We start from the raw sequence: 18,911 nt of genomic DNA, 5'->3' as shown, positions 1-18,911 counted from the left end.
CCACACTAGAATGTAGGCCACTTGTGGGAAGGGGAGATCTTTTCATCTTAGGATTCCCATAGTTGGCATATTACAAGCCTTACTTCATTAAACACTTGAGGAAGGAAGAAAGAAAGGGAAAAAAAAAGGAAGGAGGGAAGGAAGCATTCAAGCAGGTTTGCTGAAAGACTGGAGATACATGGTGACTGTGGACGAGTGACAGGCAAAAATGGAGACTTAGGTCCACTCTTAAGTCCTAAGCAATAGCAGAAGCCTGATTTCCTGAGGGTTAATGCTCAGGCTGGGAATAGAAAAGACCTGCTTGGGAATCACAGTCCTATCTTGGGGGGTGACTCCAGGCTCCTGGGATACCCCACAGTAGCTAGTGGTTTAATCTCTTCTTGTAGGCTTGACCTAGTCTCATCCTCCTGGTTGGGCAGTGAAAGCATTAGTGAATGTTAGCCCATGGTCTTGGACAGACATTCTAATTAAAATATGCTAAATTATCCAGACATTTATAATGAAAATATGCTACTATACACATTTTCTGTTTTTATTTCTATAGTTCTATTATCCAAAGGACTTGAGAAATTGGATAAAGACACTATTTTAAGAACTTTCAAATGAGGCATGAACAAACAGAAATGATCTTTCAAGAGAAACAGTCAAAGGGGAATTTCTAGCCAATTTACTCTTTAACCTCTGCCCCCATGCCCAGGTGCAGTAACCACAGTGCCTCATCAAAAGAGCACTGCCTCAGAATTAGGATACCCGGAATTTCTGGTCCCGACTCTCCAATGTCACTCATCGTACAAGTCATTTTTCCTCTCTATACAAGGAAGGTATTGAACCAGATGCCTAATGTTTCTTCCAGCTATTCAAACTGAATTGATTCCTTCTGACATACCACTGAGCCTCTGTGATATTTATGGATCTAAGTAAAAAGTATGCACTCTTGTGTCCAACTTTTAGGCTCTGAAGGTATGCACTCAACAACACGTAGGAAGAGCCCAATGTGACCATCATTTCAGCAGGTTTGGGGGAGAGAGTGTGGAGAAATGCAGGTGCTTGAAATAACGTATTTACCTGGAGCTCTATAGCTACTTTTCAGAGCACGGGGCTAAGAAAGTGGAACCACAGTTGGCAGCCCCCCATCCCCAATTCACAGACCTGCACTGTGTATTCTCTTGCAGCTCACCAATGGCACCAATTCCCCAGCCTCGTCCCTTCAAGGAGGCAGTGTCACTGCAGGGGCCTGTCTATGACTACGCAAATAGTGAGCCCCAAATAGTTACCATGAAATTCACTACTTAGTTTACTTCTTCCCACATTACAACAGTGAGATGTTAGTGGAAGTTTGTGCGACCGAGACCTGCAGGATTCCAAAATTTTGTGAGGTCAACCACGTCATATTTTAAGGGCTTTGAGCAGGTACCATGGACCAAAAGTCTCAGCCTTCAAGTTTGCTGTTGAGCCCAGCAAACGTACTTTGCAAGTAGAACAAATAAAAGTTATTTTTGAATGGCATCATCTCCTCTTAATGTCTACACAGATTAAGATAATTGAAGGGATTAGAATACCCCGTCTTCCCACTCCTGACTTCTGGGACGTCCTTCCTGTTGTCACTGCTATAGGGTCAGCTACAGGTTTTAGGCACAGCCCTCTGCTGCCCACTCCCACTGCAAAATGAGCTGGTCTCCACCCACCTCGGAGCCCTGAAGCTGTTGCGACCACTAAAGAGGACTGTTCTCAGGCTCAGGGCTGAGGAAGGGTGAGTCACCCTCCCCTGCACTGTAGTAACAAAGAAACAGCAAGGGAAGCCTTGTCTGATCTCTGCTCCCATGGGGTTTCATTATTTCTGTTTCATTGTGGGCATAAGACTCCGTATGGTCACACTCAGAAAGGGAGAACAATTCCCATGTGGTAAACCCTAAAAGGAGCGTCATCTCCTTTGGGAGGGAACTTGACGAAAGAGAGTCCAGGAGGACGTCTACTTCGTCCAGGGATCTGGGGGGAAGGGGAGAAATGGCCTGCACATCACTCTGTGCAGTGCCGCTCATGCGCTGTCTTCTTACTCAGTCTGAAAGCCCCCGCCCTAGTACACCTCCCCCCCACACACACACACCTGGACACCCCTACATACAGCCCGCCCACACACCCCTCAGTATGAGCCATGTCAGGAACTGTAGGCGTGAACAGGGCAGCACGTGACGGAGGGCAGTGAGATACCCCAGTCTGGACACACGTCAGCTCCCCTCTCAGGACGGAGAGCCCAGGCTGGGGAGGGGGCTATGCCAGGGGGAATACAGGAGTGAAAAGCACCAACCACTGCAACACAGTCAACACCGGAGCCGCAAAGAAGGGACAGGAAAGGGGAAGGAATCAGAGATTACGAAAGGTTGGAGCGGGAAGACTTTAAAAGCTATCAAGAAGATTATGTGAGCAGTTCGGAGAACCTGATCAGCAAATGATGGGAACTGAGGATGCTGTAATTCCTGGCACTTTCCATATAGACTATTTCCTCAGATCATTCAGTAGCAATAATGGCTACCATTATTGAGGAACTACCATCTCCCAAGCTAGACTTACGTTATCTAATTGAACCCTCCCAGCAGCTTTGCCAGATATGGATTATTCTCATCTTACAAAAGAAAAAACTAAGGCTAATATAGGGAAACCTGCCAATATCAAATAGTTAGGAGGCAGCAGACTCTACATGCCTGTAAAGCACATAGAGTTAACTGCCCTGTTACCCACCATTCAGACTTGATCTCTCTGGCTGACGTCACCAGTGTCACTGCTCCAAGACCAGAACCCAACTACTCCTGTATCTAATTCTGCACTTTTTCTATAGTATCCAACTGTCTTACATAAGATATTGATTCAACAAATGGTACTGGAATAATGGGACATCCGTGTGCATAAATAAATAAATAAATAAACCTTGTACCATATATAAAAGTTAACTCAAAGATGGATCAAACCTAAAACCTAAAACTATAAAATCTCTAATAGAAGACACAGGAGAGGGACTTCCCTGGTGGCGCAGTGGTTAAGAATCCGCCTGCCAATGCAGGGGACATGGGTTCGAGCCCTGGTCCAGGAAGATCCCACATGCCGCGGAGCAACTAAGCCCGTGCGCCACAACTACTGAGCCTGTGTGCCACAACTACTGAAGCCCATGTGCCTAGAGCCTGTGCTCCACAGCAAGAGAAGCCACCGCAATGAGAAGCCCACGCACTGCAGCGAAGAGTAGCCCCCATTCACCACAACTAGAGAAAGCCTGTGCACAGCAACGAAGACCCAATGCAGCCATAAATAAATAAATTAAAAAAAAAAAAAAAAAAAAAAGACACAGGAGAAAAATCTTTATCCTCTTGGAGTAGGCAAAGGTTTCTTAGATGTGCCATCAAAAGGCTGATCTGTTAAAAACAGATAATGAAAACTGGACTACAGCAAAATTTAAAACTTCCGTTCTTCAAAATACTCTTTCAAGAGAATGAAAAGCCAAGCCACAGACAGGAAGAAAAGATTTCTGAAACATGTATGTGATAAAAGACTTGTATACAGAATAAAGAACTCTCAAAACTCAAGAAGAAGAAAACACCTTTTTAAAATAGGCAAAAGATGTGAACAAATGTATCACCAAATAAGATATGCAGATGGCAAATAAGCACATGAAAAAAAATACATCATTAATCATTAAGGAAATGCAAATTAAAAGCAGAATGTGATATCACTATAAATCTATTAGAATGATTAAACACAAAAACAAAAGCAAAACTGACAAAATCAAGTGATGGAAAGGATGTGAAGTAACTGGCACTTTCATTCATTGCTGGTGGGAATTCAAAATGGCACAGCTACTTTGGAAAACAGTTTAGCAATTTCTTACAGAGTTTAACATATATTTACCACACAACCCAGGAATCCTACTCCTAGGCATTTACCCAAATGAAATAAAAATTTATATTCATACAAAAACCTGTATGTGAATGTTTAAAGTGGCTTCATTGATAACCACACCAAAAGCTGAAAAAGAACCCAAATGTCCTTCACTTGGTGAACAGATAAACAAACCGTGGGATAGCCACATAATAGAATACAACTGGGCAATAAAAGGGAACCAAATACTGAGATTATATATTTACACGCGTGTAAAAATAACATGGCTGAATATCAAATGCATTACGCTAAATGAAGGAAGACAGAATCAAATGGTTGTTTGGATCAATTTATACGACATTCTGAAAAGGTAAAGCTATAGTGACAGAAAGCAGATCAGGAGTTAGCAGGGGCTGGAAGCGGGAGTGGAGGCTGAATGTAAAGCGGTATAAAAGAATCTGGGGAAGGGTGATGGGGCTGGTCTGTATCTTGTTAGCGGTGGTGATAGACTGTATGCATTTGTCAAAACTCGTGGAACTGTGCACTAAAAAGAGTGAATTTTACTGAATGCAAATTATACTCCAATATTTAAAAACTAAGATAGGGAAAGTGTGTACGTTATTCATGAAATTATAGAGACAGTATAGTGGGGTGGTTAGGAATATAGCTCCTGAAGATACCTCGTTTGCAAAGTGGGAAGAAGAGCAACCACTCCCGTCATAAAATGACGGAGATTAAATGAGACGAGGTACATAATCCCCCAGTTCACATGCCCAGCACACAGTCTAAGTGCCCCCGAAGCTCTGGCAGGCATCACGATGATAATATTCTCTGCGGAAGAGCACCTCATTCCACAGCACTCCTTGAACGCCGTGTGCCATGTGCTGAGCGAGGTAATGTGCCTGCTACACAAGAATACATACTCCCATGTCACAGTAGTTGCCATCACTGAATCTGCTCCCCGAGCCAGAGCTTCTTGTACACCCAAAGCCAGGAGAAAAGAATTTTTATGCAACGATTGGAAAGGTTGTGAGTGGAATTCATGTCACCACAAATTACAGAGAGACCCTCTTCTTACCCCTGGCGTGGGCTTCTGGATAAACCAGAGTCACATGAAGCAGCCTGGGGGGTAAAGCTGTCTGCTCTCTGGGGAGAAGAGGGTGTTGAAGCGTTGTGTCCTGTGATGGGGGGAACGGCATATCCCAGGGCTAACACAGTAGCTACAGTGTTTATCTCCCAGATGACTTTACAGCCCGCTGTGTCCACTGTGTCACGCCCAGAAGCCTCGCCCAGGCATTCACAGTGACACTGCAGCTGGGATTATGTGGTTATGAAATCCATAAACCCCTTTCCTCACTTTAACGTTAATGACAGCCAGCACTGCACCCACTCCTGGGAAACCCATTCTTCTGGTTGTTTGGAGAAGCAAGACGGGTAACACACAGTAATGTTAGGTTTGACTACTTAAAACTCACCACACGCACGTGCTCTCTCTTTCTCTCTCCTTCAATTCCCTGCCAAATCTTCCTAATCTTCCTGAAGATAATGTAATTCAGTTATGATGAAAACTTTAGAAACAGGAAACACATTCTGCTTAGATTGTTAAAACTTGAAATATAAAACAATTCAGAGCTGGCTGGACTCATCATCGCACCACGAGGCATTCCTGCTTACCATTAATTTAGCAAAACAGAGGAAGGCAGCAGAAAAAAATCTTGGTTTTCTAATGACCTTTAAGTAATTGCTCATATTTCAAATAGACTCAAGTTACCATAAAAACTTTTTCTTGGGCAGTAAACTCTCATTTCCTTTGACTACAGCTTTAACCCTACATTCCTTTACTCCTTCTTCAGACAATCATTGTTCCTTCCTTTGGTTCAACGCTGCCTCCTTTCCCCAGTCTTCCCGGTTTAACAGTGACAGCCTGGGGAAGATGCAGCACATACAGGAACCGAGGCCACTCTGGCCAGTACTAGTCGTGTCTCTGAGGGATGCTGGGCTACTTTGGGCTCCGTCACCCACAGATGTTGTGAAGGGTCTCATAGGGACCCAAGAAAGGTGACTCCATGTTACAAAAGAGAGTCCCTGAAAAGAAACTGAAATATTTACCAAAGACAATCATTAACATTGCTTTATTTCTACAAAAGAAAATGAGAGCGGGTGGACGTAGAACTGTAGCATCAAGGAATGAGAAGCTTCTTAGGGCGTTTCCTCCTATTAAACTCTTTTTGAAATGGATACATTTTCAGAATGACTCTACTCAACTCTCCCTCCAAAGAAGGCCAGGGATACAAGACACAGATCTCTGCTCCACAGACAGGCAGGTACTGGGTAAAAGTGCACACATGCTTGGAAGCCCTCAGGAGAATGAGATCATTGTTTATCCTCATATTTTCCTCTGCCGCCAAAGACTTGAATTCTTAGCTATGAAAAGCGAACAGCAGGCTTCCAACGTGATGTTGTAAGTTCAGACTTGGAGGTGCTCTCTTCTACTCCAAACCCGTAGTAATAACGAGTAAAATATAAAAAGAAAAACCAAAAGTGGCTTTACTAATTCAAAAAACAAGATAAACTTCTCCCTGCACCAGTAACAGAACAGAAACGCAGAGCACTCAGCAAAGCCGAAGTCAGGGCCTCAGGTCTAGAAGCTGGCAGTCACAGGCACGAGTTCAGTTCCAACGGTTAAAAGAGATAAAAATGCTTCACAGAAGAAAGGTGAGTAGAGTCCGCTTTAAAGCTTAAAGGCAGGGGATGAGTTGAGGCTCCCCTGGTAACAAAAAGAGGCTGAGGGGCTTCCCTGGTGGCGCAGTGGTTGAGAATCTGCCTGCCAATGCAGGGGACACGGGTTCGAGCCCTGGTCTGGGAAGATCCCACATGCCGCGGAGCAACTAGGCCCGTGAGCCACAACTACTGAGCCTGCGCGTCTGGAGCCTGTGCTCCCCAACAAGAGAGGCCGCATTAGTGAGAGGCCCGCGCACCACGATGAAGAGTGGCCCCCGCTTGCCACAACTGGAGAAAGCCCTGGCACAGAAACAAAGATCCAACACAGCCAAAATAAATAAATAAATTAAAAAAAAAAAAAAAAGAGGCTGAAAATACAGGTTGATGAGATGTTTCCTTGGGATAAACATTTATAGAAACTATTGGACCTGGAAAGGCTAGAAGGCACAGATAGAGTCTCTCCAGGTACGGAGTCAGATGCCCATTGCCTAAGTAACCAGGTCTGCAATAGCCTCAGCATCGCTGCGGTGCAACACTTCCAAATGCCATTAAGTCTGGATTCTTTACTGGGGCCTGAGGAGCCTGAGGGAGGCACGTGCAAACCTACCAGACAGAGCAGATGTGCAGAGAGGAGAAAAAGGAACAGAATAAAAAAACTTTCCACTAAAAATGGGCCTGCCATACAAAGTTCCAGAACACAGTGGAATGCAAGGCTAAGGAAGGTAACCGACAAAAATCAAAAATCAACAGTCAGAACACAATTGCACTCCAGTAAAATAAACTATAGCACTGACTGACCAAGACTTGAAGTATGATTAGGGTGCTCAGATAAATAACAGAGGAGTATGCATTGGAAGTAAATAAGAAATTATGAAACGGAAACAGGTAGAAATAAAACCTAAACTGGAAGATATGGGAAAAAAATAAAAAGCAAATTTGAAATCCTGGAAATAAAAAATAGTCATTAAACCAACCCAATAGCAAAAAAAAAAAAAATCCCTAGGATGTGACTTAAGGGAACTTTAGTTTTAGACACACGGAATAAATGCCAGAAGCAGAAAGGGGGCACCCTCTGGCGGGGGGGCAGGACTCAGGCAGGAGCAGGAGAGAACGTACTAAAGTTTTCAACTTGGGTCTAGTACTTTGACTTCTCAAACTGTATACATGTATAGCTTTAATAAAATTTTTTTTAAAAAATTAAAAGACTACAAGAAATAAGGAAGGATTACCTGAAGGACATGCAGTTCTTGCTTTCTTCTATATGGTCTCAGTTTTATTCTTGGAATGAAGTAAACCATCAGAGAGATGAGAACATAGATGACATAAATTTTCACCTTCCTTACTTCTTTTATTAAGTTATAATGTGAAACTATGTCAATCAACCACACTGAAGAATATTATAAAAATCAGCTCTTCAAGTCACTGCAGATTCTGATAAGAATATTGCTCATTCAGTCTCAGTGGGACCCCTGGTGAGTGCCTCAGGCCTCAGTTCCAGGAGAAACTGCTTCAGCTGAGAAGCACATATGTGTCCAGTCTTCCAGCTACTGTGCATTTTGAAATTAGTCTTTAGCTTTGGCTGCTGAGAAATTTAAAGCAAATTTGTGATTTATTTCTTGTCACCATATAGGATCATACGGCATGCATTCTGGGTTCTGACCTGCTTTTATCTTATTTTTTGTCACTCTTATTTCACAAGTCAATATAAAATTTATTGTTGTTGTATTGCATATACAGGTATATATTGATACATATATGTGCATATGTGTGCATGGGTGCCTATAAGCCACTTCAGAATCTTTTGGGTGGGGAAATGGTATAATTAGATAAAACAATTTAGGTAAAACAAGTTGCAAAAGAGAGAAAAAAGGAAAAGAGAAAAAAAGAAACAAATATAGGCTGGATCTTGGGGTCATGACTTTGCAGGACACTGAACGCCAAGCTAAGAGTCTGAAGTTTATCCTGAAGACTAGGGATAATGCTGAATATTTTAAAAATTCTGAGCAAAGAACGGCATGGAAATAGTGCTATTTCAGAAAACTTACACAAAAACAGTGTGCAAAAGAGATGAAAGGAAAGAAATTGAGTGCCAGGTGACCAATTAGGGGCTATTTCAATAAACTAGGAATGAGGCAAGAGGGCTGTGAGTAAATTGACTGACATGGTGTTTTAAAAGAAGGATCATAGGTAACAGGCTTAGGAAAGAAAGTAAATACAGCTTTTTTTTTTTTGTGATAAAGCATGTGACATTCAAGGAAGCACACTATGTACTATCTACAAACTTATGGAAACAATCAATTCTCTTTGGTCTGTTCTGCTTCTACTGCCTTGGATTTTGACCTGCACAAGCCAAATCATCCCAAAACCTCCTCTAGAAGGTAAGTTTTATTTCTTCCAGAAATTAAGTTGTTGCTGATTACAAATGACAACTAACTCCACAAATGCAAATTACACCTGTTATTAAAAGGCCTCTTGCCTTCCTGAAACATGATACCATGCAAGTCCACTAACATACAGATGTGGCACGTAATAAATATTGCTTGATGCAGAAACCTGTTAAGATGAATTTTCTAGGTCCCAAGAAAAGCGGAAAAATAAGCTTGAAAACTTTAAATCTAGGAACTGAAGTAAGTTTAATTTTTGAACTAATTTTTAATTTATGCTCTTTTGGGGATGGGCTAAGTTGAATTTACCTCAGTAGTATTTTTTCAAATCAAATCAACAGTATAGAGATTTCAGAAGGGATGTTTATATCACTAAATAGAACAAAATTCTCAGATAAATAGAAACTCAAAAATATAACTGATGAACTAACCGAAATCAAGTTTATATTTTCATCTAAATACATATCCTACTCATTTCCACTAGGAAACATTTCACAGAAATATGGGATAATAGAGCCGGAAGGGGCCTTAAGACCATCTTGTCTAATTCCCTTGTATTACAGATGATGGAGCAAACCAGAGAGGCTTAATGACTTGCCCAAGATCACTCAGTCTGTTAGATACAGAGTGGAGTGGAATCCAGCAGAGTAACTGAGCACTTTTTTTTTCATAATTGAGATTTTATTGGTTGTTTTGAGGATCAGTACACAAACATTTCAATTTGTATATAATTCTTAAAATCTGAAAAATCACATAGTTGTGATTCTTTTCTAAACAGTTATTCCAGAGACTTTCCAGTTTAAAATTTGAAGGCAAATTTTCCTTAATAGGATATCAAGTACCAATATCTTCAAATACTATTAAGCTGTTACATCATAAATACCACTAATTCACAATTTAATATCATGTACATTACATACTCAAATTTTCAATCTTTTGCAATACATTACCAAAGTTATTAGGAAAACTGCACTACCAAGACCAAAGATGTTATGGAACGCACACAGTTCTGAAAGGGACAGCCAAGGTCAATGGGTAGTTTTCTTTAGGAAACAATTCTACCAAAAACAACATGGGAATGGAAGTAACTTAAAATGTTCAAGACATAGTAAATGTACAATGTGACTCCAAATTGCCATCTAGTATGCTTTGTATTATAAGATATAAAAACTAATCCCCATCTATGGAACGTTAAGCTGACCCCCAAGACAACCAAAGCCTCCTTATTCAATATCCCATTATCTTCTGGTTGTACTAAAAAATAAACAACCAGCAAATGATTTCACCTCTTTAAAAAAAACCCTTTACACTTAAAAAATGTGAGGATGTGGGATTCCCTCCTTAAAAATGTTTCTAGAGCTTCTAAAAAAACTTGCATTTACAAAATAGTTGATAAAAATATTCCTCTGGATCATGCAAGAAGGGAGACAGGAGCCACTGATAAGACATAGTAGATTATATTAATCAGACTTGGCTTTTTTTCTCCTGCTTCATCAGAGGCTAGACTCGCTTCATTTTTAGTTTCTCCATTTTCTCCAGGTAAACCTTCTTTAGTTTCTTGCTTAGCCACTTCGACCTGTTTCCTCTTTGCTCCCCTTTTTCTCTTCTGTGTGCACTTTTTTGTCTGAAGATATATCCTTTCCTGCTGTCTTTTCTGGCTTCATTCCCACTTTTTCAGGAGCAGGCTGAGCTGACAACCTTGCTGATCTCCTCTTGGGCTCCCCATTCACCACCCCCTCCGTGGAGTTGACCTTCCTCTTGGGCATCATGATGGTGGGGCAGGTGTGCACCAGGTGCCTGTGGGCTACTGCACACACCTTCCCAAAGCGGGATGCTGCCACTCCTCCCACCCTCAAGTACTTTTTTGATTATATAGCTTGGCCTGCCTCTAACACAATATTTGTGATGGCTAGCGGTATGTGTCAACTTGACTGGGCTGCAGGGTGCCCAGACATTTGGTCAGACATTATTCTGGGTGTATCTGTGAGAGTGTTTTTGGATGAGATCAACATTTGGATAAATTGACTGAATAAAGCAGATTGCGCTCTCCAATGTGGGTGGGCCACACCCAATCAGTTGAAGCCCTGAAAAGAACAGAAGGGCTGACCCTACCACTAGTAAGAGAGAACTCCTCCTCCCTGACTAGGTGGGACATCAGTTTCTTCCTGCTTTTTGACTCAGTCCAAGACACTGCCTTTCTTGGGTCTCCAGCCTGCCAGCTTTCAGACTGGAACTTATACCATCAACAATCCTGGGTCGCCTGCCTGCCAACTGCAGATTTGGGGACTTCTCAGTCCCCACAATCACATGAGCTAAATCCTTACAATCAATCAATCAATCTCTCTCTCTCTATCTCTCCACACACACACACACACACACACACACCCTGCTGGTTCTCTTTCTCTGGACAATCCTATCTCAAATAAACGTTGAACTCAAAGGAGTAAAGAAAATGGTCTTAACGGATATGATAGACACTGTAGATCAGCTACCGAAAAGCTATCCACAGCTTTCTTCTCCCTTGTCTTCTTCTAGTAAAGAAGCTTCTAGTGAAAAGCTAAACTTCTGTTTCCTTTCCTCTTTTACACCTACAGTAGTATGTGACATAGCTCTGACCCATAAGATATAGGTGGAAATCCCTAGGAGGATTTCCCTTTGTTCTTTGCATTTTATTACCCCCCCCTTTTTTTTTTTTTTTTTTTTGTCTAGAGCTTGGATGCACTGACTGGGGCTGGTGGGCAGCAGTCATCCTGGCACCATGAAGACAAAAGCATACGCTAGGGCTAGCTAAGGAGGAGCACAGGAGGATTCTGGGTCTGTGTTGAGACCTATGAGTAGCTGCTCCCATGTTGGACTGCTTCTCTAGAATTCTTGAGAAAAACACATCACACCTACTAAAGCCAGTTTTAGTCAGGTTATCTGTTATTTGTAGCCAAACTCTTTCCTAATATACTATTTTAGCCCAGATTTCAACTGTAACAATAAGTCAAAAGTGAACATGACCCCAGCTTTAATAAAACAATCACTTACTCAAAGAAAAAAAAACTGAGGGTCTGCCATATAGATGGCATGTAAGAGGCACTAAATCCAAAAACCTTCCCATTCCCAACCAAAGATGCTGATGGGAAGTTAGCCTGCTCCCTGCCATTCCAGGTTGTAATCTGAGGAGGAATCCCAGGGGATCCCCTATGATTCCTGGAATGTTTGTGAACGGCAAAACGGGAACACTGAAGTGGACTGAATCTTGGGGAACTATTAGCAATGGGTCCAACTTTTCCCGTTCAATTCACTTATTTCTAAAAGCTCTTTTTAATGAAAAACTAATCATGATCACTGACTCCTGCATCTTTAGAATGAGCTCATGGTCCTTTCACATGCAGTGAAAGCAACTACCTCTCTCCATCGATGTCAGTGCCAGAAGTCACAGGTAGCTGCGGTACAGGGGAAGGAGCACTAGCTTTATCAAAAGATCTGTGTTTGGGACTTGGTGCTGCCACTTTTCCTTCATCCTCTCCCAGAGGCATATCTCTGAACCTTTCTGAGTTCTGTTTCTTAATTTATGAGTATTAAGTTCAAACGAGATAATGATTACAAAAGAATTCCAACAAATGTAAAACACTCTACAAAAGTAAGATTTCATTAGATAACCTGATTGTGTGCAAACTAAGAGTAAATAGGTTCAATGTGAGGAATGTATAAGATTCATATGAGAAAAGTTTATTCATTATCTTTACGACATTTATTTTGGCTCTTCTTCATTTCTCAGAGAGTAAAAGTTGCTACATAAGTGGTCCCCATCTGATAAAGTAGTGCAGCAGAAAGGCTTACAGAAGAAATTTGAAAGAAATAAAAAGCTAGATAAAACTTGAGAGGTTTACTACTGAGCAATAGCTGTTACCAATCATAACATAATTAACCCTCCTGCCGCAAGCTCTAATAGCACTCTGGCCTTCAGTGTCCTTTTAATTACATGTTTTACACCTACATGCCCTCTAGGCTCTAAACTCCATGGATCCTTACCTGAGATTAAACCTCTTACTGCCTGGTGGGTGATAAGAGTTCCAGGAAATAAAACATATGCAGCACAATGTATTATTTTATTTACCTTTGTTTCCTACTATGCACTGAGGGTCATTTACTTCTGGATTAATGAAATAAAAGCAGAATTCTCTGAAAAACCATGCGGATATTGCCCAGGAGGTGTTCCAAGCTGGTTCCATACAACATACCTTGTCCTGGGTTTGACATCGGAAACAGTCACAGTCAAAGCAGTACTGGTCCCTCAGCTGCTTCCGGCGCTCCTCGCTGGTCATCAGCATATCCAGGTAGCAGATGGTGAGCTGCGGAGGCCAGAGAGGGAGGGGTCACACGGCTGCTGTGATCATTTTCTTTAACCAATGGCTATTACTGTGAATCATTAAAGTAAAACACGTTTTTATTGCACACCAAAAAGTGTAAGAGAGAAGATACAACTTATGGTCTCTCCACCCAAATAATCACATGTAAAATTTTTAATGCATTACCTTCCAGTCTTTGTTATGTGGTGAGCACATGTGTATCATATATTTATTTTAAAGAATTGGGCTCATTAACTCTATATACTTTTGCACCTTATCTTTTATTCACTAAACAGTAAAATATCAAGAGCTGTTGTATGTTTGATATTACTAAGTTTTGGTAATAAATTTTGTAACCATTGGCAATCAGAGAAGCCAAATTAATCCTGGCAATCAAATGGGTGGCAGATTATGTAGCCAGATTGCTCTTAAATCCTAATCAATTCTATAGCTGCTTCATGGAATTTAGGGTCAACCAGATTTGGAATCCTGGAACTTAGGAGACAGTTCCCTTACTTCTGAGGCTTTCATTTATTTATTTTAGTCTGCACTGGGTCTTCATTGCTGTGTGCGGGCTTTCTCTAGTTGCAGCAAGAGGGGGCTACTCTTCGTTGCGGTGCGCGGGCTTCTCATTGCAGTGGCTTCTCTTGTTGTGGAGCGCAGTCTCCAGGCACACAGGCTTCAGTAGTTGTGGGACATGGGGCTCAGTAGTTGTGGCTCGTGGGGCTCAGTAGTTGTGGCTCGTGGACTCTAGAGCATGAGCTCAGCAGTTGTGGCACATGGGCTCAGTAGTTGTGGCTGGTGGGCTCTAGAGCGCAGGCTCAGTGGTTGTAGCGCATGGGCTCAGTAGTTGCGGCATGCAAGCTCTAGGGCACGCGGGCTTCAGTAGCTGTGGCTCGTGGGCTCTAGAATGCTGCTCAGTAGTTGTGGTGCACAGGCTTAGTTGCTCCACGGCATGTGGGATCTTCCCAGACCAGGACTCAAACCCGTGTTCCCTGCATCAGCAGGTGGATTCTTAACCACTGTGTCACCAGGGAAGTCCCACTTGTGTAGCTTTTTTTAAAAAGGTGGAATACTTTCCCAAATAGGGAGAATTTCATGTCAGGATGCAATCACCGATGGAGGCTCCTAAATTGACTTCCTCGGACCCTTTTAAATATTATAACTATGCCCTGCCTTGAATGGTAAAAGGTCATGGGTGAGAGGGCACACTTCAGGGACTTTTCCGGTTTCTCTCTAGCCCTAAGACTCCACTTCAAGACATAGGTCTTTAGGTAACATCATGAGGTTTAAACATTTCTCACTTGACTAGATCTCCTATGTACTGAAAGTCTAATTCAAAATTTACAAAACGTTACTCCCGATTTCCCCAATCTTTCCCTCCCAGCTGGAGCCTTCCCAAGATACTAAGTCGTCTTTTGTGTTATTCAAGCGGAAACCTCGGAGTCGCCCCTGACTTCTCTTCCTTTCACCACCCCCCAATCCACCAGGAAGCTCTGTGGGCTCAACCATAAAAATACACCCAGAACCAACCACACTCCACCCTCTCCCCCTGTTCTATCCTGGTCGGATACACCATCATGTCTTGCCAGTAAAATACAAGTCTCACCAGGTGTCCCTGCTTCTCCCCTTGGTCCCCTACAATCCATCCTCTAACCAGGATGATTCACTTAAAATGTCAGGTGGATCAAATCTTTCCTCTGCTCCAAATGCTCCCCCTTTTGCTTAGAGCAACGGCTAAGTCCTTATAATGGATTCCCACAGTGCAACTCACAGCGTGGGTCTGCAGTGTGGGTTACGGGTCTACGTCGAGATGAGAAAAGAAATGCAGAGTTCACATTTAGAAACTTTTACAGCAATCTGGTAAGAGAAATTTTAGATGGCTCTAATAATAAGACATTGGGCTCTTGTTTTATATGTTTTTTAAATGTCATTTTTCTAGTAATTCATTTCCATTAAGTCTTATAAAACTATTAGCCGGCAATGGATTAGGGAAAACAATAATAAAGAAACGGGTCCTCCGCGACAGGTACTGGGAGCAGCAGTGGCTTCACACCATCCAGGCCTGTTCCCTCTCCGCATTCATCTCCTCTCCCCTCCCGGCTGTCCCAGCCAGCCCGGCCTCACCCTGGTTTCACACACAGGCCTGCCTCAAGGCCTGCGCACTGGCTGTTTCTTCTGCCCTTCCCCCCGCTCTACCACGGTGACCTCCCTCAGCTCCTTTGAGTTTCCATCAAATCTGACTTTCTCACTGAGGAGAGTCTCACAAAGTCCAACCTCACTACCCTATTTACAATAACAACCCGACTCCCACCTCACCCAAGCACTCCTAATTCCCTCACCCCACTCTAGTTTTCCTTTTTCTGTAACTTAATCGGCTGGTGACATAACTGTGTAAATTACTTCTTCATTTGCTTTTACGTGTAGAAAGTAATTATGGGGGCCTGTGTGGTGGGGGAAGAAGGGGATATTGTAGGAGAGGAAGGAGGCGGGATTATCCACTGAGGGAGATGACAAAAACTCCCTAGAGCAAAACACTCCATGCGGTTTTCTTCGACTCAAAAGAAAGCATCTCATGCCTACAAAGCATGATCTTACTCGTTTGACAGCATGGTAGGGCAGAGAAGGCCATCCTCGGACAGAAAACATGCCTTTGGGAGGCCTCGTTAAAGCGGTCAGTGGGGAAGAAGGTCAAGTCCACCCTGGACGGTACCAGGGCGACAGAAGCCACCACCTCATCTGGCCGGCCCTCTACAGACCCTTCACCTGTTAGGCAGCTATAACATGCTCTCCACACACAGAAATCAGAGTACCTGCCCTTTAGAAATGTACACTGACGTTACTGTACATTTACGATGTGCTGGGCACTCACCTAGTGAGGCAGCACAAGGCAGTGAAAACCAGCCAAGTCTTAGATCCATTCGGGATTTGCACCCACATCTATTGATTTAAGCCTGATGCTCTTTTTACAATAACAGTTGCTTCTCATACCTCTGCTCGAGTGGTGGGAAGGGGAGAGGGGGGAAAGTAGGAGAGGCTGGCTTCTTAAGGAGCTGCTGCAGCACCATCAGACCTAAGATCCTCAAGCCCACGCTAAGCAACAGTCAGTAACAACTGGGCTCCTGCAGCTGAGACCACAGCCACTTTTTAATTCCCTAAGTCTTTCTTTTCCCTCATGATCTGAAGCCAGAGCTGCCTCTGAGGTACAAAGGGCCACCATATCAGGCAAGTTCCTCTTAAATTCCAAATAACCGATTTCTAAGCACACTTTTTGAAACAGCCCGTTAGTAAGTTTGGGGCAGCATACACATTCATTTTGAATTATCAGGCTCTCAGGGGCCCAGTTTCCTTGTATGAGATGAGATGGTAAAATGCGCTGATCTCTGTGTTCCCTTCTGGGTTAACTCTAGGACCCTAATTCTCAATCCAGACCAATGGCTCTTAGTCATCAGCCCCAGCTATCGGGTCAGATTAATCGGTAGTACTTATCGGGTGATTACAATGGGCCCAGTGTGAAGCCAACAAATCCAGGGCCTGTCACACCAGAGAAATATGCTTGACAAACCTAAGAGTTTATTACAAGGGCCAAAACTCATGAGTGATCATGCCAGGCAGTGAATGGGCAACAGGAGACTAGTTATTTCATTTAACCCCAAAAAGAGACTCCTACGGCCTCCCTCAGTGTTCTGTAACTGCCTGGAACCATTACCCGGACTGTGCAATGGCTTTCTAACTGGCCTCCCTGCTGCCGTCAGTCTACACTGCATCTTCTAGACTGCTTTAAGAGAGATCTTCCTAAAGCTCATATTTGATCATGTCATTTCTCTATGCAAAGAGTTCTGATGGTTTCTCCCTGCCTATAGGATAAGGATACACAAGGCTTCCCCAGAAGATCTTCTGTCTGCCTTTCTAGACTCCGCATCTCTCCCTACACCCTACCATCTGTCACCATTATGTACAACGCTACACGCTGAAACAATGCACGCCATGCAACGTGTATGGTGTTGGCCTTCACCAGCCAACGCCCTTTCCTCCACTCTCAGCTTATTCAGAATTCTCTCCTCCTTCAGGCTTGGCTCAAATACGCCTCCTCCAATGAGGAATGTCCAGTTCCTCCCGTGCCTCTTTCACACCATTGAAGTCTGCAAAAATACACTGTATCAAAGCTGAAGTTCTCAAAGGCAAAAACATTTTTATTCATATTTTTTGGGGAAAAAAAAAAAAGCCGGATTACTAACTAGTAACGACAGCTAAATCATTTTATCAACCAAAGATAAAAACCTTTATTAAAGACGCGTTGACTTGTACCAAAATGTTCATTGCAGCTCTATTTACAATAGCCAGGACATGGAAGCAACCTAAGTGTCCATCATCGGATGAATGGATAAAGAAGATGTGGGACATATATACAATGGAATATTACTCAGCCATAAAAAGAAATGAAACGGAGGTATTTGTAATGAGGTGGATGGAGTTAGAGTCTGTCATACAGAGTGAAGTAAGTCAGAAAGAGAAAAACAAATACAGTATGCTAACACATATATATGGAACCTAAGGAAAAAAAAAAAAAAGGCCATGAAGAACCTAGCGGCAAGACGGGAATAAAGACACAGACCTACTAGAGAATGGACTTGAGGATATGGGGAGGGGGAGGGGTGAGATGTGACAGGGTGAGAGAGTGTCATGGACATATATACATTACCAAATGTAAAATAGATAGCTAGTGGGAAGCAGCCGCATAGCACAGGGAGATCAGCTCGGTGCTTTGTGACCACCTAGAGGGATGGGATAGGGAGGGTGGGAGGGAGGGAGATGCAAGAGATATGGGAACATATGTATATGTATAACTGATTCACTTTGTTATAAAGCAGAAACTAACACACCATTGTAAAGCAATTATACTTCAATAAAGATGTTTAAAAAAAAAAGATTAAAAGGATGTAAGACTCAGAATGATATCAAGATAATAAGGGCATATAAACAGTCTCTGAAAGGGGAAGGAAAAAAGAGGATATCCTAAAATTGCTCATAATAACAGAAAAATGCAGAGTATTGTGCGGGGAATGGTGTTCTTATCATAAAGTGCTAATAACATTGTTAGGTAATTCAGCCAAATAAAGCAGTATTTATGTACTCATCACTAGAAGATCATGAATCTTAAAAAAAAAAGACTCATTGACTCACTAGTTTTAATGGAGAATCTGCTCACTAAATGTAGGGCTCATTTAGTGGGAACATATATATGAAACTTTGCCATTGATCAGTGGATGTTTTAATGGCAAAGAACAAAACTGCATTAAAATATTAATGCTACTCACCGTTGCTTTGCCGTTTTAGTGCAGCTCTTATGGAAAATGCAGTAAATCAATTCCAACATTAGAGTAATATCATGAAAGGTATTTGCTGGATATTGACTTTATTGCTTACTTGAAAATTTCAAGGCAAAGTGAACCCCTTTTCCCTGAAGCCCATCTTCTCATTATGTACTTTGGAGTGGATAATAAGATCAAATTAAAATTAGACTTGGTCAGGGCTTCCTTGGTGGCGCAGTGGTTGAGAATCTGCCTGCTAATGCAGGGGAAACGAGTTCGAGCCCTGGTCTGGG

The 18,911-nt window shown here is 42.5% G+C and overlaps 1 protein-coding gene and 1 pseudogene across 2 annotated transcripts in view; both read right to left on the bottom strand.

Annotated features, from left to right (window-relative positions):
* The window catches only part of SMYD3 (SET and MYND domain containing 3), a 714,015-nt gene that overhangs the window by 144,033 nt on the left and 551,071 nt on the right, over positions 1 to 18,911 (bottom strand). Inside the window, exon 8 of the mRNA XM_082341269.1 lies at positions 13,199 to 13,309. Coding sequence (XP_082197395.1) covers positions 13,199 to 13,309 — 111 coding nt within the window. The remainder of the gene's footprint in view (positions 1 to 13,198; positions 13,310 to 18,911) is intronic.
* On the bottom strand, positions 6,948 to 13,186 carry LOC309605508 (non-histone chromosomal protein HMG-14 pseudogene; annotated as a pseudogene). Its single transcript has one exon. The product of its transcript is annotated as a non-histone chromosomal protein HMG-14 pseudogene (transcript).

This window comes from Balaenoptera borealis, assembly GCF_965194805.1.
Source record: "Balaenoptera borealis genome assembly, chromosome: 1".
In the NCBI taxonomy this organism is placed as follows: Eukaryota; Metazoa; Chordata; class Mammalia; order Artiodactyla; family Balaenopteridae; genus Balaenoptera; species Balaenoptera borealis.
Note: the sequence above shows the minus strand (reverse complement) of the source record. Positions and strands in the feature narration are given on the sequence as shown.